This window comes from Neolamprologus brichardi, chromosome 15 (assembly GCF_056152115.1).
Source record: "Neolamprologus brichardi isolate AB-2024 chromosome 15, ASM5615211v1, whole genome shotgun sequence".
NCBI lineage: Eukaryota > Metazoa > Chordata > Actinopteri > Cichliformes > Cichlidae > Neolamprologus > Neolamprologus brichardi.
In genome coordinates, this window is record NC_142118.1 from 4,422,087 (window position 1) to 4,448,531 (window position 26,445).

The following is a 26,445-nucleotide window of genomic DNA, read 5'->3' on the forward strand; positions in this document are numbered from 1 at the left end:
ACAGCCCCCACACATACATTAAACCTGATGAAGAGTGTCACTCTGAATAAACTGCTATCACGAGCTGCTGATGATGTGTGCTCTGTGCAATGCAGATACACCCGGCTGAAGCTGCAGCTAAACCCTGAGGGAAGAATCCCCGTCAAGAAGTAAGTCTGTGTGACTCATCCACCCCCCCACCACACCCCTCCCCCATCCCCGCAACGGTTCTGCTCTTTTCATCGGTGCATAGTTTCCTCTGCCTTTTTGCCTTCTCTCTAAGCGTGCAGATGCTTAAACCTACACTTTGTTTTTTTGCATATTTATTAGAATATATTACCCATTCCATCTGTCACGACAATATTCATTCTATTGTCCTTATCACCACTTTTCATTTATCTCACGCTTATAGATTCGTGCCCATTTCACCCATGTGAATTTTTTATTATTATTATTATTTTTCTTAACTTTAGTCTGTGTCAGTTTGTGATTTATCTGAGAATTTCATTTTGTATATTTCCGTTTCAGTTTGATTTATCTGGAAGTTTGTCATCGCCTCATTGAAAATCCACCTCTCTCCATCTCCATTAGTCAAGTTGAGCTTTCAGGCAGGCGGGCAGCAGTGAACCTCCGCGATAACCTCCCTCAGAGCCGCGGAGGAAAGCAGTGGGTGTCAACGGAGAGAGACACTCCTTGCTGTTTAGGGAATTAACCTCCTAGCTAGGAAGACATGTCAGTTTGACTAATGTCAGCTTGATACTGCTCTTCCACTGAGCGTACAGTAAGTGCTGGTGGACCTGCGCAGGCATACCTCCGCAAGCAATTAAAACAGGCTATTCCGAACAGAACCAGACCTAAATGTCCTGCTGTGGCTGCAGTGACACTAGAGCCCACTGTAAATCACTTTTATTGTCTGTATACACCGGAATAAAACAGATGACAGAAGCCTGAAAACACAGATGCCTGTCGGCAGTGTTTTTCCAGAGTTAAATGAACCGAGACGCTGACGATGTGATGTGATTTGAGATCATTTTGCGTTATTTACATGCGCACATCATAAAGAAACATTACATCTGCACGCCTTTTGTTTATTTATGCAAGAAAAAAAGATGCTTCTGTTGAGACAGACTTTATAGCATTACAAGCACAAGCACAATGACATGATAATAAAAAATTCTGACAGCGATGATGAAAATTGGTGTGATTTGCAAAATGACACCATTGCCGGGATGCTTTCTTTCCTCATCTTTGTTGGGGCCTGTGTGGCATCGCATTCATGAAGACTTGTCGCTTTTATGTACACAAGTGGCATTTGCCATGGAAAACTTTGCAATTCACTGTAAGCAGTATTAAAATCAAGCTATTTTCCATGTTTAAATGTGAATATTAAACATATTAAAACTACACTATTTTATCTCAGTCCACCCATCTATCTATGAGAGCAAACATATTAGAAACACCTCTCATTAAAGGAGATTTATGCTGCTGCATTGCTGCACAGCTTCCTAATGCTCCAAATAAGCTGAATCAGTAGCTCTCCGACTATTTCAGCATAAACAGAAATTTACTGCGTAACCTTTATGAATGTAAAATTCATTGCAAAGGCTGTTAGACTGCAGTATTTAAATCCTGATGTCCCATCTTCTACCCCTCCCTTATTATATTGCATTTCTTTTCCCACACAGGCGTCATCTGAGTCTAATATTTGTCTTTAGTGTTGCATCCTGTCCGGCCTGTAGTTTCGCCCTTTTTATTTTTTTTCCATTCCCTCCTAAGCTGTTGCTACAATATTACATTTTCACAGAATAATCTTAATATGTGTCAGTTAAATGCTGTGACGAATTCATCTGTTTGACACACAGCCTTTAAAGGAGTGAGAATGTCTCTCCGTGTGTGGCATTTTCTGTGATTACTCATAACAGCATGTTTTTTGTCTCCCTACAGTATCTTCAGGATGTTCTCGGCAGACAGGAAACGAGTGGAGACAGCGTTGGAAAGCTGTAACCTCCCTTCTGGCAGAGTGAGACTCCAAAATACTGAAGCTCTCTGTTTTTTTCTAGTATTACTGTCGCCTCATATTTCCTCCGTCCCTGAACCGGCTTCTGTCTCCATCTCATCCTGTCTCTTTTATGTACAGTTGCCTTCATCTTTCCATCCATCCATCAATTTCTGTTTTGACTATTCAGCTCATCTCTTAAAACACAAACTGATTGTGGCTGTGCTTATTCGTCTTATTTTCTGCATGAGTCCCAGCACAGAATGGATTTAGCCTGGGTTGTAATGCAACAAATAGACCCAGTGGGAGCAATAGAGATGACAAAAGCTGTTTTATCGCTACCTTTTTTAGATGCCACTAGAGAGACGCTGCACCCTAATGCATAGAGGTGCAAACAGTGCTCTGTATTCAAACAGTAGCAAACAATTTTCATCCCTAGAAGTGGGAAACTGCTGTTTGGTGCTGCTCTGAACGCACACTTAAATGTAATGATATGTGTCTAGTAAGGCAAACACACTGAAAAGCTAATGGGAATTGGGTCAGGTCACTTTCAGTGACTGAACTCATATAACGTGTTTACATTTAAATTACTCACTGAAAAGGTTATATCTTAGGTTAAGTCTGTAGTGAAATGAAATGCATTTTGGATATTCAGCATTTTCAGTTGGTTAAAATCAGAATATATAACAAACCTGACGCAAAGCACAGGTGTTCTGTGTGCATACAAGTGGGCTTCAGTTTCTTTTGTTACTGCAGTTTTCTTATCAAATCCCAGAAACACTGATTCCCAGTAAATGGTAAATGGCCTGTATTTGTATAGCACTTTAATTAGTCCATATGGACCCCAAAGCACTTTACACTACATCCAGTCATCCACCCATTCACACACACATTCACACACTGGTGATGGAAAGCCTCATTGTAGCCACAGCCACCCTGGGGCGCACTGACAGAGGCGAGGCTGCCGGACACTGGCGCCACGGGCCCTCTGACCTCCACCAGTAGGCAACGGGTGAAGTGTCTTGCCCAAGGACACAACGACTGAGACTGTCGGAGCCGGGGCTCGAACCGCAACCTTCCGATTAAAGAAGAACTGCCAGTAATATAAAATGTATTCAAAACGCAATAAAAGAACCTTTGACCATGTACAATAAGATCTAATGGCACCCTGATTTTAAATGTAATCTCAGCTGATTATAGCTACTTATTATTTTTAATCTGATTAGCAAATTGTGGCCAAGTCTGGCTACAATCAATGGCTTCTGAACACAAATGGAATTAATATATAAATAAATAAATATATACACACACACAGGAGTACAAACACACACCCACAGTCAGAACAAGCTATACATAATTAGCATAGGGAGAGAGAGCAGGAGGTAAAAACCGATTGCTGTATGAAGGTCTGCTGGGATTTGCTGTTATTCCATTGCACAAGTAATTACAGCTAAATGGTATTGCTGTTAATCCCTCAAACGCACACACTCCCAGGCAAAAGCACATACACAACCCAGCTCACACCAATGTCTTTTGAATGACTCACTGAGTCTCAACAGGGCTTGACCTGCATCCCCCCTACTTCTGTGCATCCTTCCTCACCTCCCTCCTTCCAGGTCTTTTCTAAGACTGTGTGGTTCTGCTCTGTTTCTTGCTGGCAAAATGCTGTTCCCTGCTGCTGAGCACGCTGTGTCTTTATCATACCCGTTTGCCTCTGATAGCTCTATAAGAAGCCCGACGCTAAGTGCAAATTGCAGGCAGTCATTTGCCGTTTGTTATTTGCATCTCTGCAATTGCTTCAAGAGGGCCAACTATAAGACGGCAGATGGAATGACAGATCTGTGTTTCTTTTAGTCACATTAGTGGGTTAGTGGATAGATGTCTTTACCTCAGCAGTACTCTAACTAGGAAGTCTGCACGACATGAAATTTCTTAGTATGCGGGGAAAGTTTGATAATAAGTACATTTAAACCCAAAGTTCTTTACACCAAAATAAAATAGAATAAACAGGTTCCTAAAAAGGTCTGGCTATGGCTCACAGTGTTTACATCAAATAAACCAGTAGCTACCAATCCACCAGTCACAGTTCCAGAAATCATCAGTTTCCAAAAGCTTGAAAATATGTCTTAGTTTTATTTATCTGTGAAACTTCTAATTTGATTATCCCAAAGTTAGCCTGTATTTTAATAATAAACGGAGTTAAGGAGCCCAGGTTATTCTTCGACCTCTCAGTTAATATCTGAGAGCCAAACAATGTGGCCTCAGTTTCTTCTTGTGGGACATCAAATTTCATTTTTATTATTAAATTATATCCAAAATTCACTCATTGAGCCTTCTTGTGGCTCAGTGATATCCACAATCCAAGTATAAATACAGTTAAACCATCAAGAGATTCTATCTTGTGAATAATTTGACGTAGCAGGAGCATGTGCAAAGCATAAAGAACAGACCCCTGTGGAGGTCCAGATGTTATAATAGCTAATGCAGAAGCAATGTTAACTGTTTAATATAGGATTTAAACCAGTTAAGAGTCAAACCCTTAACTTCTCCACAGTGCTCGAAGTACTCAATGCGTAACTCAAGGTCAAAAGCAGCACACAACTCCACATAACTAAGACAGAACAACCAGAATCTGCAGAATATCAGAATATTGTTTGTTACTTTCAACAACGCAGACTCAGTTCTGTGAAAGGTCTCATAAACATTGTTCTCGTGTAGAAAGGATGACAAACAAACAAACCTTTCTTAAATTTTAGTCAAAGATGCAGTTTTGATATAGTATCAATAACACTCAGAAGATCCACTTCCAATTTTTTATCCTTTAAGTAGGACGTGACTACTGCATGCTTAAAAGGAACTGTACAGAAGTGAAGTTTGCATTTATAATTCTCAGGACATCACAACCTGATGTAAAAAATATTTCCTCGTCAAACCACGATGGAAGAACAGAAGGGGAACATGTCATGTGAGAAACCAAGTCTGACTTCAGAGACGCAAATAACCAGATGATAAGCAACAGATTTAGCTCCAGAAATTAGAATATTTGCTCCAATGTGTCCAACCTTACTCTGAAAGAGGTCCTGAAAAAGGAAATGCTACTATATATATATTTCTTAAGCAACAGTTACAAGGGATTTGATTAATTTTCAAAACATGTAGAGCTAAGCTAAATTGGCTAAACTAAATAATTCTGTTTATCCCAAGATTATACAAATATAAAATTCACTTTACTGTGCACATACTCATTACTTTACATAGATATACACAAGTAAGCGTCTCATAGATAAAGAAGATGCTACATGAAAGATTGCGTTTTTGTAAAGGCTACGTTAGGATCAGTGCATTAAACTGAAAATAGAGTTAAACTCATTTTATTTAACTAATATAAACACAGTTTTGTTGCACTGATGCATGCAAGAAAAGTCTTCTCCAGAGCACCTGTCACATATTTTATCTATCAGCTTGTACATTTTAAATCCACTTTTTTCTTTTGCCCTTCCACAGTACGTCCAAACACTACTGCCTGCAATTTATTCACCTATCTTACTTCCGTCTGCTGCAGAATGACTCCATTCCCCAGGAGGACTTCACTCCAGATGTCTATAGCATGTTCCTGAGCAACATCTGCCCTCGGCCTGAGCTGGACCACATCTTCTCTGAAGTGTAAGTACTGTGTTTCTCTCTGCTCTACCTGTGTGGTAATAATAACCTTTTCCACCTCCAAAGAATATGGGAATTCCCAGTTTAAAATGTCCAAAAAAATCACAATTGATATTTTTTTTTCCCCAAATCATCTGTTGCTTTTTTCATACATTCATTGTAGCCTCGATAGGAAAATTTGGTTTCCCAGGTTCAAGCCAGATCCTTTTATCCATTAATAAGACGTTAATTAGCCCAGGAAAGTGTGTTCTAATGTCCCTGGTTGTGACTTCTCGAGCCTAGCTGGTTCGGCCTCTCGTGCTGCAGAAGCAGAACTGCCCTTTGGCCCAGACTGAGACCATCAGCCGAGGAAGCACGCCAGCTCGACCGACGCTACTCCAAGTCATAAATCTGTATTTTAATCACAGTTAAGTGAGGTAGCAGGAGAGCCAGGAGGATGTGGAGAAGATAATTTAGTCGAACAGGCTTGGATGCGAAAGCCGTTTTTAATGAATTCTCATAATTTACTCAAAACACAACATTTAATCCTGTTGTTTTGCATGTCTGCCGCTCTGCCTCGCAGCGTCTTTTTGCACTTTAATTACAGCTCCTCCCCTCCATCGTTTTTTCCTTGTTTCATTTCCCCATATGCTGTTTTTTAATCCCGTCCTTGCACCCACACCTTGCTTAGCAGCCCTTTAAGATGTTTTGTCTAATTTTTTCTCATTTCTGCCCCATTCCTTTCTCTGCTCAGGGGAGCCAAGAGTCGACCATACCTCACAGTGGAGCAGATGACAGAGTTCATTAACAGTAAACAGCGAGACCCTCGTCTGAACGAGATACTCTACCCTCCTCTCAAACCAGAGCAGGTCCAGCTGCTGGTTGACAAATATGAACCCAATGCTTTGCTGGCACAGAAAGGTCAGTGGCTCAAATTTCTGTCAATACAATCCCAGGCACACTGACAAGCTTATGTGTACACAGACATGCACGTAACACCTTTTAGTACAGATCGACTTCATGATAGCATGCAAGTGATTTATAGTAAAAACTATCGGAAAAACACCGGCACATTATGCCCGTTGTGTGTTTTTACACCGTCCTCCTCCACTAACCCTGCACTCCAGCCGCTGCCACCAATAAATTTGTCAGGGGTGTTGCCATAGAGACTGCTGGATGGTATCCAAAGCTTTTGCAAGTGAGGGGACATAGTGGGGTGCCAAGGAGTCTGTAAATACCAAACACTCACAGTCAAACACACATCACCGCCATCAAAATGTTCCACCTGTTCCCAACTTGTGCTAAACTTACTGGAGGAAATTTCCCAACGTTTTATTTTATATAACCGACTACACTGCTTGGAAAGATGAAGAAGACGATGTGTATGAATTGTGTTGAACAAAATAGAATAAATAGCAAGCGGAGCAGAGCAGAGGATGTGTGTAGCAGTGTTGAACGTATTCAGATGTTATGCATGCGTCCGGTGTTTGGGAGTCAGTTTACAGCGTCTTCATTCAGCAGTGCTTTTCTGTGGTTTTTGAATGAGCAGTGAATCTTTCTGCTAGCTTGAACCTGTTTCTAAACTGAAATCTTTGCAAGAATAAACATATGGCCCAATGTGTCTGTTAGCCAGTGTTGGGAAGGTTACTTTTAAAATGTATTCCATTACAGATTACATGCCCCAAAATGTATTCTGTAACGTATTCCGTTACGTTACTCAATGAGAGTAACGTATTCTGAATACTTTGGATTACTTAATATATTATCATGCTGTTTACAACTACATGAATGTACTATTGCTGTGATTTATTACTGTTACTGAAGGTCCGCGGCTCCGAACCGTAGTAAAGGGACCTCTGGCTAATACGGTGGGTTCGTGTCGGCTCGTAGCTGAAAACTAGCTTTACTTTGTTGTCTGGGTCAACTTTGCTTGCGAGAGACAGAGAGAGGCGTTGAAAGGCTGCTCCAGCGGAACTTATTGTTTTTGGAGGAAAACACGAACACGGTGTACAGTCGAGTCTTAATAGCTTACTTACAACTGGGCTCGTCAGGCTCTCTTCTTGGCTGCAGTGGTTATTATTATATTAAATGCTTCCAGCTCCCGTTTTTGCTCGATGACAGCTCGTACTTTTCCTTTTTCTCCCTCCCTCGCTCACAGACACATAACGTGTATGGCAGTCCATTCTCCCTGCAGCACGGACTACACTGCCTATGATGCTACATTCTTTAGAGCTATACCGGTAGCATTCTGCCTATTAGCTTAGCACAACAACAACAAAAAGGCCTCTCTCACCCAGGAAACACGCAGAGAGAGAGCGTCACCCTGTAACCATGGCAACCGTAACGCTGCCACCTGGAACAACAGAACGTAGCTGTCAAACAAAACCCAAACAGGCCTGACCCGCCACAATATGAAACAGGAAAGTACCGCCGTGTAATCCATTTATTTCAACAAAGTAACTGTATTCTAAATACCACCTTTTTAAACGGTAACTGTAACGGAATACAGTTACTCATATTTTGTAGGGTTTTGAGATTTTTCTTCGTTTTCTACCTCTCCTATTAAATCATGTGATAAATGAATTTTTCATAGGACTACATAGAGTCCTATGAAAAACTAAGTAAACTCCATGATGTAGAATTATCTTTATAAGCAATTATTTGAGTACTTTGTCAGTCTCACACCGTTGTGGAGACATTTGGGCCCTCTCTCTTTCCCAATGTTGCTTCAGTTTATTAAAGTTTACAGACATTCTTTAATACACAGCTCTCATGAGATCTCACCAGAGGTCTGGGCTTTGACTGGGCCATTCCAACACCTTTTCTTTTTTTGGCCAATCTGTTGTAGATTTGCTGCTGCATTTGGGATCATTGTCCTGTTGCATGATCTAATTTAGGCCAAGCTTTAGCTGCAAGTCAGGTGGTATCTGGAATACTTTGGTTTAAAGAGGAATGCACGGTCCATCCAGTGAGTGCAAGTCCAAATCATCACCCCACCACCACCGTGCTGGCAGATGTTATGAGGTGTTGAAATTCTGTGACATGTTGGTGTTAGCCAAGCATGGTGCTGTGCACTATGGCTATACATTTGTTTTGCATGTCCAAAAGGACATTGTTCCAGAAGTCCTTTGATTTGTTCAGATGCACCTTTCAAGCCTAATCTATGCTGCTAAGTTCTTTAAATAGAGAGGTGACTCCTGCTTACTCTTTCCAAACAAGACATCAGTTTGGATAGTCTTTTTCTATCTGTACTGTCATAACCTTTAACATTTGACATGCTAACTGAGACTTGTAGAGTTTTACTTTTGTGTTTTTGCAGATTCTCTGAGTATTGCACAGTTTGACTCCTGGGAGGAGTGAGGCATTGAGCTAACACATATCTGAATGCTCCAGACCAGCAAAGTGCCAAAACCTTCCCACCTCCTGACGATCAGTTATTCAAGTGCTATTTACCCTTTTAATTTCACTGGAAGCAGTTTGAGAGTCTGGCAAAGGCTTTCTTCTTCACATGTCTTTATCTGTCTGTGTAATATAATGTAAGGCTTTGTACCTAAAATTGAAAGGGCAATAAATAGTTTGCCTGGTTCCTTTCAAAGGATTAAACTGCAGTAAATCTAAAACGTATAAACCTACAGTTCATTTTTTAGTTGTATGTGCAGGACTTCAGCACCATTTCTTGATCTGCTATCATTTCACTTTATTGTGTGTCTTGGCTTCCTGATTGCTGATTTGCTTAATGTGACCTATATGTTGTCTAAGCAGTAACATGTTGTTGGTGTTGTTTAAACGCACTCCTCTTTTTTCATTCCCATGTTTAAATTATATATAGATGTCAACCATCTTAATTAATAGAAGAAGGACTTTAGTTTTAATATTTAGAGGATTAGGAGTGATACAGAATAATACATAAAGAAATGAGATGGATGCGTCTTGGTGAGCCAGCCCTCCTGGACATGCTGTGCTTTCATGATGTCTCAAGTGTCAGTAGACCCAGAGCTGCCAGTACTGGAAAACATCACACTCCAGATATCAGGCAGCAAGGTCTTATATTTGCCAATTCAAATTTTATCTGTGCTAGAAAAGCATCTTACACAACTGTGCCAAAATGGATGAGTTATCGTACGCCGTGTACGGTTTATTATGAGCAAAATGCTGGGTTGATTTTTCTCCCCATAGTGTCAAACCAATCGCTGCCTTTGAATATGCCATCTATAGCTGTATTTAGATTACTTACTCTATATGTTTACATTTGTTAGTATATTTTCTCCTTCAGGGCTTAAAACATCAAAAACTGTTAAAGCTGGGAAGTCATCAATAGGGGTGGGTTTTTATAATCGATTTATCGATTAAAATCGATTCTGGCTTGGATAACGTAAAATCGATTCATTAAAATCCTGAATCGATTTTTTAATATAAATTTATTTTGCCCGAAATGCCAGAATCTCTGGTGAAATCTCACAAAATTTCAACAATCACCAAACAGCTAAGACAGTAAATAAGAGCAGGTACAGAGCTTCTGCACAAAGACATAAACACACAGCGCAACCCGCGGATCAGAATCAGTTAGATGTCGCTTTCTCACAGTCGGGGCTGAAAGCCGACAGCTCGCTGATTCTGATCTGTCGGCGGGTCCGCGCTTTGTGTTCACGCCCTTTATGCGCTGATTCTAAAGCTGTTAGTTTGATGTCTCTCCAAACAATATTGACCGAACCAGCACCAAAAGAAGATCCAAACTACGCTTCACATAAACATCGTCATGGATTCACTCTGACTTTTACTGTTTTGCTTCGACCACGATGCACAGCTCTCTCTCTCTCTCTCTCTCTTCAAGAACAGTTTCCCGTCTAAAAATCGGTTTTCTTTATTATTTGCTTGCTTGTTACGCACAAATCTACCGTTGTTTACAGGCTGTCGGCCGACGTTTTTTTTTTTCGTTTTAAACTTTTTAAAATTATGCAAAATGCAAAACGCCTAGCCGTGTCTCTAATAAAACCGCTGTAACGTCAGAGGTAATGTTCATATGTTCATTAATGGTTTTCTTTTGTTTTTGATGTACTGCAAAATATTTTTATAAAATCCCAGGCCAGGAAAATCGCCTTCATGTTTTTCTGTGTTTTATCTTCAGCTACTTTGACACAAAGGCATCTGCTGTGACGCTCACACCTTTGATAAAGTTTTGCATGTGTCAGCTTCCTTTTTATAGATACAAAAATATGTAAATGCACTGATCTGAATTATAATATTTCTGACTGTCAAAATTTCCCAGATTCAAATCGAATTAAATCGAATCGTGGATCAAATCGATTCGGGACCTTGTGAATCGGAATTGAATCGATTCTAGAAATCAGTGACGATACCCAGCCCTAGTCATCAATGCACCCGATTTCTTAGCTACGTATTCAAGGAGGGTTGTGGTGGAGAAGGAGTTGGCGTTAGGCTTCATACAGATTGATAATTCATCACAGAGCTTCCAGGAGTCGGATACTATGAACCTAATTCTTATCTTCTTTTTTCAGATTTGTCTTTTGGTGTGTTAGTGTAGTGGTTAACACGTTTGCCTATCTATGATTGTAAAAACAAAATGCACTTGCAGTTAAAGTTAACAGTATGTCACGTGACTTCTACCCCAAATCAAACTGCGATAAGCTCAGCTGCGACATAAATTCAAATTTTACTAAAAGATTGAGTGAAGGTTTCGACAGAAGTATCGGTGGCTTGAATGGTTACCTCGATGTAGTCGCTGAGAGTAAGTAGTAAGCTGAAAAAAGATAAGAAAGCAGTCAAGTGAACATAACAGGTGGTTTTTACGAAGGGGTCCATATGGCAGAGCTGTAGAATACAGCATTAAAGCTGCTTATTAATACTTTTTGTCATTATGTTGGAGATCTGGAGGATTAAATAATGCTTTTATGTCAGGAATTCAAAACAATGTCTTTGGTGCAAGAAAAGAATGATTATCTAAACATTTTATGGAAACTATACTAAACTAGAAGCTTTGTCTTTTTAATAACCTCCCCTGTGCCTCCTTTACTCTGTTTGCACATGTGACCGAATAAATCACGGGTCCTTAAATTAGTTAAAAGTCATTTTTTGAAGCACACATATCCATCCTGACTGCCTAATGTTTGACTCTGATCACAGCCATGTGCTCATACTGTGATGTTGTGTGTTCATCCTGTCCCAGGCTCTCTGGAAGCATGCCCTTCCCTGTCCCAGTGACAGATTTCCCCACGTGAAGTATTTATCTAGCCGGAGGAAGTGCTGCCATCTGCTCTGCAGAGGGGTCCAGAGCTCCACATGCAACCTTCACACACACACACACACAGATTCACATACACATAAACATAGTTTCTCCTCTTTCAAGGACACTCATGTTCGTAAAAACATACATGGATTTTAGGTGGCATGAACATTTTAGCTCGGGGTAAAAAGCCCCCCTGTTGATGGATAAACAGAGAACCATATGCTTTAACTAAATGTGCTCCAGAAATGTGTGTATTAATGATGGTGAAGAGTTGACTTTATTAAACGTTTTAATGTTTCACTTTCTCCATTTGTGACTTGGAGATGTTGTTTATTTTTTATTTTATACCTCTCATTCATGTCTTCACTGCTGAATCACTTTCTGTGACTGTTTCAGTCTGTGCTCTCTCAGATGTTATGGCATCGTTTGAAGGAAGATGAATGAAATACAAAATGAAACGAGACACTTGGAGAATTTTTCATAATTCACGAGTGGATAGTTGGCTTATTCACTTGAATGGTAGAGAGGAAGCTCTCTAGTCTTACGGGTGAAATTCAGAATCCATCTCTCTGTCCAATTTCCTCTCCTCTCAGTATGAGCTGTTATTGTGAACGGTAGCTAAAGTTTTACTTGGCTCAAATCTTCCTGTAGAATTTCTTCTCAGGTTTCACCTCGAGAGTAGCACTTGTATGTTCCCACTCTGGTTCGGCTACATTACAATCCCAGCCGTGTCTACAAAATTTTTCCGTGTTTGACCTACAAATGTCTTGAGAGATGGGGAAACTCTTTGTCTGCACGGAATGCGTGATACAAAGGTTAGACCTCAGCCAGGCGAAGGGAGATCCTGGGAGTCAGCAGGGAGTAAGACGCTGAGTGCGACAGAGCTCAGATGTCACAGACAGCAGCTAGCGTTAATTAGTCCAGCAACTCTGCAGAGGGCGGCACCGCATTAATTAGCATAAAGTGGCCAGAGGGACCTGCTGCACCCGTCAAGCTTGCATCACTTAGCATATTTAGCGTAATTTCAAGTAAGTGTGTGTGTGTAGGCAGGTGGAGGAAGTATTTTGCTTTGAGCAGCAACTATATGTTCAAAATTTAATTCATGAAGGCAAGGTGTTTGATGTGTATGGTAATGCGTATGGAAATATGATCTCGTGTGGATGGAGATGTGGAGCTTTCCATCAACCGCTTATTACTTATTTATTCAGTGTTATTCACTTTCTCAAGCACATTCAGTGAAGATTAGCTGAGTGATGGCAGCCAACAGGCAAAGCTTATCATGAGTGACCGTGACAACCAATCAACAACGAGGAAGGAACAGCTCCATGGGCAGCTTAGCTTCATCAGATCACTGTATTACTTAGTGATAGTAGCAATATTAGCTGAAGCTAGTGGAGCCTGAAATGGAGAAAAGTACATTTATATGTTAATCTACCTGCTGAGCAAAGGAAGCCTTTTCAGACTTGAATTTTAATAATTAGAAGCATGTACTGTAACCCAGTGTTTAACTAGAGTTAAATGTAGGAAAACATGGGACAGCCCTAAAGGAAACAACGAGTTTCCCTAAATGAAACGAAAGAAAGTTATTTACCATCAGTCTCACACCCACTGTAATGCTGTAACCCCCTAGGACCTGGCGCTCACATATGTGGACATCACATTTTAGGTTGTCTAGACCGAAATACCAAATTTTGTTCTACAAGGGCTTGATATGCACTTAAGAGGACATTAGACTGCCACTGTTCTATTGAAATTTAAAGCAGGTTTAAAAAATTACGTAATTCTCTGTTTTTACATTCAACAGGTCCCAATCAGCCCAAATAGCAAAGAGAAATTAAAAATGCATGCCATGAAACAGTTCGGGTCTTAGGAGGTTAAAGTTGGAGAAAAATGCAGGCACGTGTTTACAGAAAACAAAAGTTGCTTTTATTTTATTAAAGTCACAGGTGAACGGTACGGAGCCCCGCAGGGGACATGGGAGAAAAAAAATTAAGACGGACTTTTGCGAGATCTCGCAAAACTAACTCGGGATCTCGCAAAACTTTTGCGAGATCTCGCAAAACAAACTCGGGATCTCGCAAAACAAACTCGGGATCTCGCAAAACAAACTCGGATCTCGCAAAAGTTTTAGCTGCATTCTTCCCATTAGCTCGAAGCTAACGGGAGGTCTCGACCTCCCGTTAGCTTCGAGCTAATGGGAGGTCTCGACCTACTACAGCCGGGAGGAACACCGCTTTCCCGGCACATCGTGCCTCGACCGCCCGGTCGGCTTCGAATCGAGCCAGTGTCCGAAGAATGCGGCTAAAACGTTTGCGAGATCTCGCAAAAGTTTTGCGAGATCCCGAGTTAGTTTTGCGAGATCTCGCAAAAGTCCGTCTTAATTTTTTTTTTCTCCCATGTCCCCTGCGGGGCTCCGTAGAACGGGGATGCCAGTCCATTCACCTCCATTTGAAATGTGGAAATAAAGTTTCTATAAAAACGACAGACAAAAACACTCAAATGTTCTCACAGCCATGTTCAGTTATGTTGCAGTTTGTTAAAGATTTCATGTAAGGCATTGCAAAGGGTGGGAAAAAAAAATCTGTGACACATATGCCACCATATGCCACGCACCATATTTTAGCTTGTGCAGTTAAAAGGATAAGGCATCCTTAATGTTTAACACGGTGACAAATCTCATTAAGAAAATTCAATTCCAACATTATGTTACTCCATCTGCCAGTACTTTACATCTTCCTTACCCTGTCTTTGGCACTCAGCCCCTTTGCCCATTACTTTCCACTGAAAAACGAGACAATTCTGTGCATTAACTTTTAAATAATTTTCTAAAACTTTAGGCATCTGCAAATTTTCTTAATCAGAATAACTGCAAGATTTGGCAGATAGTTCTATACTGAGACAAATGACTCAAGAAAAAGCAGATAAGATGATCACTGCAGTGAACAGTGAAGCGCGTGGAACAGCATGGCTTTTGGAGTCTTTTCACACCTGCACTTTTTAGTTTACTTCTACTCTGATATTTTCCCTCCTTGTTGCGGTTCATTTGTGCAGATGTGAACAAGGTAATCTGAGTTATTGGATCCCAAACTGCTTTGGAGTTTGTTTGGAATTGGACTGAGGCAGAGGAATCCAGAGCGGTTCATTTGTGGTGAAAACTCAATCGACCCAACCGCCAGGTGTACGTTTCGAGTGTGACCTAAACACCTTCCTGTAGCCTGCTGTGCTTTCTATTCTGCGATCCAGCAGAGCAGCACAGATGCGCAGAGAGTTTCTCTGTGTTATCGACTTGTCCAGAACACCTTTCTGGACAAGTTTACTTTTGTTCCTAACGCTCATGTGGTTTGCAGTGACGCAGTTGAGTTCACCTGGAGTTTACTTGAAGTTTTTCCTGTGTGAAAAGAAACCAAACCACAGGAAAAAGACACAAGTCTACAAACTCATCAACTGATTTGGACCCAAGTAAATAAACTATAGGTGTGAAAATGAACAATGTACAGAATAATCTGTATCAAGCTTTAAATACGCAGTTAGCAAATCAGCTCATTGTTGTTTTGTAGTCTTTTTTTGTGGAAATTGTTGCCATCTGGAAAAACAGAGAACATCACAATACAATTCGATTTGGACGCTTGAACCAAAAACAATGTTTTCACTCTTAGGATGCTGCTGTTGTGTTCACGCAGGTCAGATCTCAGCAGAAGGCTTCACCAGGTACCTGAATGCAGAAGAGAACAGCATCATTCCTCCGGAGAAGCTGGACCAGAGTGAAGACATGACCTTTCCCCTCTCTCACTATTTCATCAACTCCTCACACAACACATACCTCACAGGTAAGCACGTACACACGTTCAAACTTCTTCTTCTATCGGTCTGCTCGCGCAATCACGTTCAACTTGATTTTCCTCCTGACTGATTGCGCAGGGAGATCCTTTATTCTCCCATAAATGAAAAGATCCGTCGTTCATTTAGAAATACAATTATGGTTGAAGTGAATACACTCAACTTTATACCTCGTGGGTCAGTCAATCAAATGCACCCTTGCATATCAAGCTCCCTTTCTTGTGTTACTTCTCAAGAGGTTATCCAATCAAGTCATGCCACGATACTCGATTCATTGATATTCATGAGTTAAATATTTCTTTGGACGGGTAGTCAAAGTAACTCCCTGCGGTGCACAAGCATGGCTGGCACAATAGAGAGGCCATTTTCTCTTCAATGGATATTAGAATTCATCTATTCAAATCTATTCTGGGGGGAACTGAAGAGCATTGAATCTTTGAAGTGGATCAGATTTCAGCAGCGATTGGAAAAAATTGAATTTTCTGTAATAGCCCAGCCTCATAGCTGGTGGAATGAAGAAATGAGAAAAACCAACACGAGGTCTTTTAATTTTCTCCTCACGAACTGTGTTTTTCTTTAGGTATTTTCATAGTGACTCATACTATTTTATTCTAATAGGGAGCAGAAGCGTGTTGCAATGTGGAGTCTATTTCTGTCTGTGAGGCATTTGTGTTTCACAACTTTACATACAAAAAGAGCCATGCAGAATCATTAGTTTGATAACAGGACAAGCATTTTGTGTTATTGAACCATTGTAAATTACATTTTAAAATGAAAGTAACTGTGAAGAAATATTTCACCTCATGGAGTTGCTTAAAGATGTCAATTAAACAAGTTTTTGAGAGAAAAAAATGAGAAAAGAGTGAAGTAAACGAATGGCATCACACCAAGTGAGAACGTAGCTGCCTCTCACTTTAACACACTTCCACTTATTTCGTGGAAACATGCTGCTAATGTGAAGAGATAATTGCTTCGCTAATGGTGACAGGGTGATGAGATTTGCCTGCTTCAGATAACGACAGTTGTATTGTTTTTACTGCATGTGAGGAACAATACAGTTAATGAGCTCTTGAAAAGTGGGAGGATGTGCTTTTGTGGGCATCCTGTTTCTTTTTGGATCAACTTAGCCGATACCTGTAAGAGCTGTTTTTTTTTGTGTTTGTGTGTTCGGTGCAGCCGGCCAGCTCGCAGGCAACTCTTCGGTCGAGATGTACAAACAGGTCCTCCTTTCTGGGTGCCGCTGCATTGAACTGGACTGTTGGAAGGGTCGCACCACAGAAGAAGAGCCTGTTATCACCCATGGCTTCACCATGACAACTGAAATCTCCTTCAAGGTAACACAAGGAGTGATGGTGATATACGGAAGGGCTTGGTTGGGGGTTGGGAAGCAAAGGGAACGTTTTCACAGAAGGGTATTCTGCTCAACAGATCATCCACCCACTGCTACTAACCCAACTGTTAGGGTTAATTTAACAACGTTGTGTTGTTAAATTTAGAATTAAATAACAACAGAACACAGTGTGTTGTTAAATTTGGTTTATCCGTTAGTAAATCAGGTTTAAAAATATCTAAAGAGAAGAACACTGAAAAGCTTATAAATTCAAAAAAAATGCAAAAATTCATATATTCTAGATGCAGGATTTCTCCACATTTTATCTTTAAAAAATTCTCAAAGAGTTCTTTCAGGCCAGCTGAATATGCTGTTAGCCACGTAAACGTATTCAGTTTTACAACAAAATGCAGAAGCTTTAACAGAAAAAAAGAATATTGTGGGGATGGGGAGCGATCGTGGCTCAAGAGTTGGGTGGTCGCCTTGTAATCGGAAGGTTGCCGGTTCGAGCCCCGGCCACTTCACCCATTACTTACTGGTGGTGGTCAGAGGGCCCGGTAGCGCCAGTGTTCGGCAGCCTCGCCTCTGTCAGTGCGCCCCAGGGTGGCTGTGGCTACAATGTAGCTGCCATCACCAGTGTGTGAATGTGTGTGTGAATGGGTGGATGACTGAATGTGTAAAGTGCTTTGGGGGCCTTAGGGACTAGTAAAGCGCTATACAAGTACAGGCCATTTACCATCTCACCGTGTTATTTCATCTTCCAATAAACGGATCCATTCTCATAAACTCAGAATTTATCTGGTTTGTGAAAGCCATCACGTTGTCAGACAGCGGCCAAAATGGACAAACCGGCCACATACTGTACGTGGCACGCCAAAGGCAGAGAAGAAGAGAACCCACAGGCATTCACATGCCGTGGGTTGATTCAAAATATGAACATCATACCTATAATTTATCATCTGGAAAGGGGTCCCTATCACCAAACAAGTGAAAACGCAAAGGACAACAGACCGGTGTTCTGAGAAACCGTCCTACTTTGGCAAGTCATCCTACCCATATGATTATTTGACGGTGACTTCTGACCAACTCTAACCTTAACCATAACCATTAGAAATATTTACAATAGCTGAAGGACGGTTTCCAAGCTAGGATGGATTCCCAGAACACCGACATCTGGAAAAAAGTCATCTTCTCCCTCCTCACTTCACGCCTCATCTCCTGAGCAGAAGTCAGAGCTCTAACACACAAAAATGTTCAAACAGGTGCTTATTTATTCCAGATATTGTCACAGCAAGCAGATTAAATATGCGAGCCTCCCCATTCCAGAAAGCTGACCTCAAGCCGGCTAAACAACAGCATATGGTTATAAGCTAACATTATGCTAGCTAATCTAATCAGCTGGAGTGTCCTAAAAATCACACTTTCCCTCGGATAAACAGTTTTATTATGTTCTTACATCGTGTGAGAAGGTATTCAAATAAAGCTTCACTAATGCTAGCTAAAAGCAGCTAACAAAGGCTGACAGAAAAGTTTAGGATATCCTCAAGTCCTCAGTGTCGCTGTCGGAAGTGAGCTTCACTGACTCATCAGACTTCCTTAACAAAGTTTTTACAGCCTCCTCGGGAGTAAATAGACATGTACACCAACTGAAATAAGCAGCCGACTGTCAGCCAGCACACACTACAGATGAACGGCGGCAAAAGAACTCAGATGACGGCGATCTACTGACATTTAGTGGTTAGATCTTGAACACGGTACTTTTGAAGATGCAAAATTAATTGGTTTACAAAGATTTAGAAACTTAGATGAGCTGTAGACCAGCGTTCCTGTCCAGGATGCGTACATCCTCATCACTGAAAGAGTGTCCACTGGCCTGTAGGTGTAAATAGATAGCACACTGATTCTGTGATACTGGATGTGTCTGTCCACTTCTTCCCCACAATTTCCTCCCACACAGAGAGGGGGGATTCATCCAGCCTGCATTTTCTAATAAAAATTTCAATAACTTATCCCTCAGGGATGCAATACAGTATATTGATGTGTCAATATTTTGTACCTACTTAAGGATGATTTCAGTCTTTATTGATCTGGTGACACATGTGGTCACTGGTGTCAAATAAACTGAATTATTTTAATAAAAAGAACCCATCTGAGGATTTGGAGGCGTGCAACCATGTGTCTACAGCTCTTAATCTAGGAGCTAACTGTGCTTCTTTCTTGTTCTGCTACTCTTTTGCAGACCTTAAAAATGGTCGACTGACAAAAAATGGATAAATACTTGCAGAATAAAAATGCAGACACACTTCTAAGTGTGATCATGGTCGAAACTAACAAACAATGCTCCCTGGGAAATGCTGTCCTAAGGGGAGTGAAGAGAAGAGTTTGATTTAATTCATTTAATTAATTTCCCTTTGCTTTGATTGACATCAGGGCAATAGTAAACCTCACCACAACTATATATATTTAAAAAACACATTTCAACAGACAAGTATAGACTGAAGAAGACATAGAAAAAGCAAAAAGTGGGGCATGCAAGGAGCAGATGGCAAATCGTAAGAAACAGAGATGCGCTGAATAAGCCTAGAAAGAGAAGCACCGAGGGGCAATTAACTGACGACGAGATGCTTTCATAGGAGGAGGAGGGCATGAAAATTTAAGGGCAGTGTAGTGTCAAGACAAAAGAAGAAAGAAATGGGTGAACTGATTGATGGAGGAAATTTCAGATCTAATGAAAGTAACAGAAGAAGCAGAACAAGCCTAATGCAATTAGTCTGAGAGTGAAATGCAAAAAGAGAAGAGTTGTTAAAAGATGGAAGAGAGCTACAGATTGAAGGGGTTGAGTTACAGACAAAGATTTTTATTGGAGGAAATGAAGGCTTTTACTGAACTGCCACTGTTGTTAATGATGGTGTAATTGACTCAGACAATGAGTGGCTTAGAAATCTAATATCGGATGTTGAACTGTCTTCAGCAGAGTTGGGGAATGATTCGACAATATCGCTCAGCTCCCATTTATTTAAATACCTGCAATTGATGACCTACTGTAGGGGTGGGCAACTCCGGGCCTCGAGGGCCAGTGTCCCTGCAGGTTTTAGATGTGTCCTTGAACCAACACAGCTGATTTAAATTGCTAAATTAGCTTCTGCAGTTCTCCAGAGGCCTGGTAACGAACTAATCATGTGATTCAGGTGTGTTGACCCAAGGTGAGATCTAAAACTTGCAGGACACCGGCCCTCGGGGCCTGGAATTGCCCACTCCTGACCTACTGTATGGGATTTTTGTTCACATTGTTGTATTCAGGTTCATAGACAAAACAATGTCACTGTAGCAAACTCCTGTGTTTTCATTATGTATGACATGAATTAGATAATGATCCAACACTGAGCCTATGTTGTAATTTACAGGTATATTTTGTATTCTTTGTGTTTGGGTATTTAGGAGGTAATTGAAGCTATAGCAGAGTGTGCCTTCAAGACCTCGCCTTTCCCCGTCATCCTGTCCTTCGAGAATCACGTGGACTCGTAAGTTAACGGGACATTTTTTACCTTGTTGCCTTAAGAGGTTCCAATTGTACCAGAATTATCTTTACATGTGCGCTGCCTATGTTGATTCAACATGTGACAATCGCCTTGTTGCACTTTCTGTTCTTTGACTCGTGCTCAAAGAACACAATGGCAGCCTGATTGTTTTGCTATCTCAGTCATTTGGCTACCGTGGTCAAAGTGAGTCGTCAGTGGCAAGTTTCTTAATGAACCGCTTGATGTTTGGGTTTTATTCTATGTTTAATCTTGCACTGGTGTTATGGGTGCTGGAAGCAGTCAAAATAGAAATCTAAAGATACGTGTAAGCAGTTTATCAGGTATACCCAGATATATCATTGTAACAAAATGTTATATACTGTGTCCTAGGGCTGTTTGATATAACAATATATATCGGATGACGATATAAAAACATCTATCGTTTCATTTTACGCTATCATTTGTTTCGTGGTGTCGCAAAATAAACTCTTTGCAATATTTTTTCATCGTTTTGATGGTCACTGTAGTGGCTATATTAATTTCTTAAAGTTCTCTCTTTCTCTTATATTTTAATAACCACACTACGGACGGACAAGCACCTGTTTTTATGCGTTGTCGTTAGCAACAGCGACGGTAACACCATCGCGTGTCCGCTTGTTTATGTTCCACATAAACCTTTCACAATAAAGCTCAAGATCCTGTTGAGACTTTTCAAAATAAACTGAATCACGTGAAAGAGCAGATTATTTATGGATGAGAATAAAAAAGCCGCCAGGTGCTAAAAAAATAAACCTTAGACTCAAACGTTAGAACACGCTTTTCCCCGCAGCACGCCGTGTAATAAATACTCACAAACAAAATGGGGGCCGTTACTACTTATGTCTAAAAATGTATCGTTTCATGCATCTGTTAAAACACTCGACTCCAGGTCCATGACGCACAGCTGGAAACACTTCCCGCAAGTCGAGCTGCATGAGATTCACAGAATTTACAGAAAATGTTACATTTTTGTGATTTATATCGTTATCGAGACGATAGATGTTTTATATCGGGATATGAGATTTTGGTCATATCGCACAGCCCTACTGTGTCCTGTGAAACTTTAATTTAAAAGTAAATGCATTCCACTAAATTAGGCAGTTTTCCATTTGTTGTATTCGACAATATGCTTAATACAGTTTCAAAAGGATTTATGTATCACACATGGGTGCAGTTACTGAACTGTGGACCATCTCAAGCTGTCCGCTGACATCTCAAAAGGACAACTAAAGCCTTGAAAAGTCAAAAGCTGGAGGTGGGTGCGTGTGGAAGGAGGTGCACCCATGTTTCATTAAATGCATGAATGCAGAAATATACTTTGTGGCAAAAACTAAGAAGCTGTTGCTCCTCTGAGTTTCCCGTCGCTTGGATGGAATCAAACATGCAGCATCTTCACTTTATAGAGAGTACTCTACTCCCGTTCTCAGTGAGCTACTGAGGTTGCTCCTCCAGCTGCTTCAAACAGCTGCTCCTCCAACTCACAGAGGGTCTTCAGGGGAGATTAAGGGGTGCCATTACCAGCTGCAGTTTGAGACAGTGGAGTCAGAGTCTGTTGAACACAGAGATGAGTCTCACAAAAGCCTGCCGACAGGGAAACAGGAGACAGGAATGCCTGGTGCTAACTTATTAGCAGTGACTAAACTTTCAAATTAAGAGCGCGGGTATTGCACGATAGCAAATTGATGGTGGTCACTGATATACGTGATCAGCCCCTCCAGGTAATTAATATGTATGGGGAAACATACATACAGAATCTGTTCATAAATAAAGTATTAACCAAGGTTTTCTTCTTTCAGTATTATAAAAATATATCTCGCATTTAAATTGATTATATTATATATATATATATATATTAGGGGTGCAACGATACTCGTATCGATATTGAACCGTTCGATACAGTGCTTTCGGTTCGGTACGCATATGTATCGAACAATACAACATTTTTAATTTATTTTATCAACTTTCCTTCTGACGGTGCTGTCTGTGTTGAGCGCTCAGTGGATCTGCGCTCGACAGTGCAGCCTAGGCGGAGTAGTCGAACACAGATTCACTGAGCGCAGGGCAAGCTAGCGAGACAGAAGTTAAGCTCGTTGCAACATGGCAAATTGAACCTCCCCCACCCTCATTCAGATCTGGCGTCTGGAACTATTTTGGTCTTCATGTGATGTATGACCCTGAAGGTAAGCGAGTCATGGACTAAAGTAAAACAGTATGTCAGATGTGCCAGCAATGCTCAATTACATGAGTGGGAACTAGTGTGTTAGCGCAGTTAGCTCGTTAATGTGTTGACGCTGTCCAGCCCCACACACTGGGCAATCCGCGGTAGCTCGTTAACGGAGATTTGCCGTGTTGTGGCGTTAACCTCATTTCAGATTAAGGCTGACAGCACTAGTGGGAACAACGAATATGACTGCACATTTACCCGATAGCATCCTAGTGCAAAGACAAGTGGAAGCAGACAAAAACAACAAGCATGCATACAAACTTTACTGAGTCATTTAGACAGCCGTTAGCACATGATTCTCCTTATGGGGACCTGATATGTTTAATATGCTGCTGAGAATATAGCCCAGAAGAAGCGTATAGTATAGCTTTTATTTTGGAAAGAGACATTTCTCTGTAATAAACTCTCTTTTCCAAAGATGAGTGATTCCTCAATCAGATACAGGGCTCGCAAAATCGCTAGCGATTTTTCCAGTCGGGCTGCCCTGCTCTGCTCGTCGGCCTATGGTAGGAAGGAAAAATATATGTCAATGCTTTTGCATTCTTTCGGAAATGTAGCTGGGTAATTATGTCATTGGCATCGGTGAGCCACTGTCAATATGTGACATATTGAAATCGCGTTTGAATTTGCGCTTGTTTTTTGCTTTCACTTTGCAATCGCGCGAACTGTGTATAGAGAGCGACAGCACTGATTGGTGAGTGATGATAATTTGCGCACCAATTCCTCTGGCATCGTCTTATCAATCGTTAGCTTACTATGCAAACATGACAAGTGAAATCTCCCGCAGCAAGCTTAAACATGTGAGAGGTTGATCGCGCAGAGAATCGCTGAGCGTTATGTGAATGCGTGTGTAAAAGCAGCAAGATATATATTTTAGTTCTGCTGAGCCAAATAAGACAGGTCAGGGTGAAGAAGTGACAGCCAAAGAAAAGCTTACCACAAAACGGAAAAGTTATGACAAATCAGACTATAAGGCAAAAAGAAAGAGCAGCTTTATGGTTTCATGGACAAAAGAATTTCTGTGGCTGCAATATGACGAGCTAAATAACCAGGGCTGCACATAAATGGTCCGCAGGTGCGCATTCGCTGTCAAAATAAAAAACGCGCACAAGATAAGAAGTTGCAACGCGTGTTTGCATACATAAGATTTTCAGGAGGAGGACAGACATTTGTTTAGAACTCATAAAGATGTCGAAGAAGCTCCTTTAAGCAATTACTTTGGTGTTCCTCCACCTCCAAAGAAATGTCAGGAGTCCGAACCACAAAAGAAGCGCGTATTCTCGGAAAAGTGGTTGCAGGAGGTGAGCTGGCTTCAAACAAATGATGAACGCACAGAGAGGTGGTGCAGAATGTGCCGTGAAAATTTAATAAATGACAAATTAAAAAGGCATGAACATTTTTTTTGTATCGAAAAAATATCGAACCGTGACACCAAAGTATCGAACCGAACCGAACCGTGAATTTTGTGTATCGTTGCACCCCTAATATATATATATCACTTATATTTATAGACTCTAGTATAGAGTTACATTGTTGTCCCACACATATTTTAATGAATTGTACATGTGAAGCTAATATATAGCACTTTCCAGAAATATGCTAATATATTACATGGTAACAGTCAGAGTCAGTGTGAACAGGAATCTATGGAAATCCATGTGCTGACTGGATTCCCTGGGACTGCTCCATCATTAGCTCAGTTGTCTGCTGACACACTGACAGCACATCACGGCAACAGTCATGAGACTGCAATCAGACAGTAAGTGCAACAAGACGGCAGACTAAAATATTAAAGTCAGACTGACACAGACAAATATCTGTGTCGCAACTGAAGAGCAGAAGAACAGAAGAACATAAACAAATATCCACTAGATATTGACGCCGTGCATGTGAATATAATTTTTGCATAAATGAGGCTTCATACTGTTAAGCATATTGATGAGGACTGTCAATATGTCTAACCAACCACTTTGTTTTTTATCAACTGTGTAAATATCTGCAGAGCTAGGGAGATGCTTCTGATTAATCCTTTCATCTTTAATGGCACCAAGATACTCTGGGGCAACATACATATTCAGGATATTGATATTTAGTGGAGAAATCATGATTGTGTGTGTGTCTTTGTGTGATGACTCCCAGACCAAAGCAGCAGGCTAAGATGGCTGAGTATTGCCGGTCAATATTTGGAGACGCATTGCTGACAGAACCTCTGGAGAAATATCTTGTGAGTATATAAGATCTCCACGCACCCGCTACATTTGCTTGTGCTCGCGCTCACATTCACACTTGCTTGTCTCTTTCCAACACACGAACACATATGATACAACAACAGTGAGGCATTCAGAAGATACTATCACACAGATGAGTGCACTAGAGAAATGAATGTCCTTGAACGCCGCTGCTCACCATGCTGCCCATATAAATGTACTCTTTGAGGTAAAAACTCACATAGTTACTTACACACACACACACACACACACACACACACGGTACTGTGAAAAAGTCTTGAGGTCCCTCTCATTGCTTCATATTTTGCTTCCAAAGAGACTTGACCACTAGTGCTCCAAGCTGGTTTTTGGTCATTGGCTGCTTTTTACACTCAATGCTGACCCACAAATCATTCAAGCATAAAAAAAAGGCATCTAACACAAGAGACCAACCAGTGTTTTGTCTGTACATACAGATAACTTGGCAAAGAATCCGTTTTAAATGGTATCCTTAGGCACTTTGTTACTAGCAGCCTGTTGCAAAACACATAGTTTGTTCCATTTTCTCTCGTTAAATCTACGAAAAATACCAAAGATAAAACATTTTGACAGAATCTGTGAGATGCATCTGGACCTGTAGTTGATCCATCTACTGGTCACTGAAGCTTCATCAGAAACTGTCCCAGTGTATGGGTAACTGTCAAGAAGGCAAACAACAGAACTGGACTAGAAATCTGTGGCAACAGGCCTTATGGAGTGAAAAATTCCAATTGTAAATTGTTTGGGGTTGCATTTCAGCCAGTGGTGTTGGGGGACTTGTCAAAATTTATGGAGTTGTGAATGCAATAAAAAGGATCATCATCCAATACCATCTGGAAAGTGTCTGATTAGCAACAGATAGCACACTGTTTCAACATTATCGAAGGCAGCCAACATCCAAAGAAGAGCTTCGAATGTCCTTCCAGAAGCCTTTTGCTGACAGGAAAGCTTGCCTAAGAGAGTTCAGGCTGTGTTGAAGAATAAACATGGTCATACCAAATATTGACTTTGTTGTTTGCCTGGATGTTTCAACAAATCAGTGCACCTGTTTCCCATTTTCTAAGCAAAATATAAAGAAATTAGTCTTGATTTGAGACTTTGCAATATCTATATATTAGGGGTGCAACAATACTCGTATCGATATTGAACCGTTTGATACAGTGCTCTCGGTTCGGTATGCATATGTATGAACAATACAAAATTTTTAATTTATTTTATCAACTTTTCTTCTGACGATGCTGTCTGTGTTGAGCGCTCAGTGGATCTGCGTTCGACTACTCCGCCTAGGCTGCACTGTCGAGCGCAGATCCACTGAGCACAGCGCAAGCTAGCAAAACAGAAGCTAAGCTCGTTGCAACATGGCAAATTGAACCTCCCCCACCCTCATTCAGAT

The 26,445-nt window shown here is 40.9% G+C and overlaps 1 protein-coding gene across 3 annotated transcripts in view; it reads left to right on the plus strand.

Moving 5' to 3' along the window:
• The window catches only part of plcb1l (phospholipase C beta 1-like), a 138,904-nt gene that overhangs the window by 78,733 nt on the left and 33,726 nt on the right, over positions 1–26,445 (plus strand). For all 3 annotated transcript variants that reach the window (XR_015720681.1, XM_087851832.1, XM_087851833.1), the window contains exons 6-13: positions 96–149; positions 1,924–1,999; positions 5,538–5,638; positions 6,369–6,535; positions 15,539–15,685; positions 16,872–17,029; positions 20,464–20,546; positions 24,946–25,030. Coding sequence is in view for 2 of the 3 variants with exons in the window: in XM_087851832.1 (XP_087707958.1) it covers positions 96–149; positions 1,924–1,999; positions 5,538–5,638; positions 6,369–6,535; positions 15,539–15,685; positions 16,872–17,029; positions 20,464–20,546; positions 24,946–25,030 (871 nt within the window). In the remaining variant the exon portion in view is untranslated. The remainder of the gene's footprint in view (positions 1–95; positions 150–1,923; positions 2,000–5,537; positions 5,639–6,368; positions 6,536–15,538; positions 15,686–16,871; positions 17,030–20,463; positions 20,547–24,945; positions 25,031–26,445) is intronic.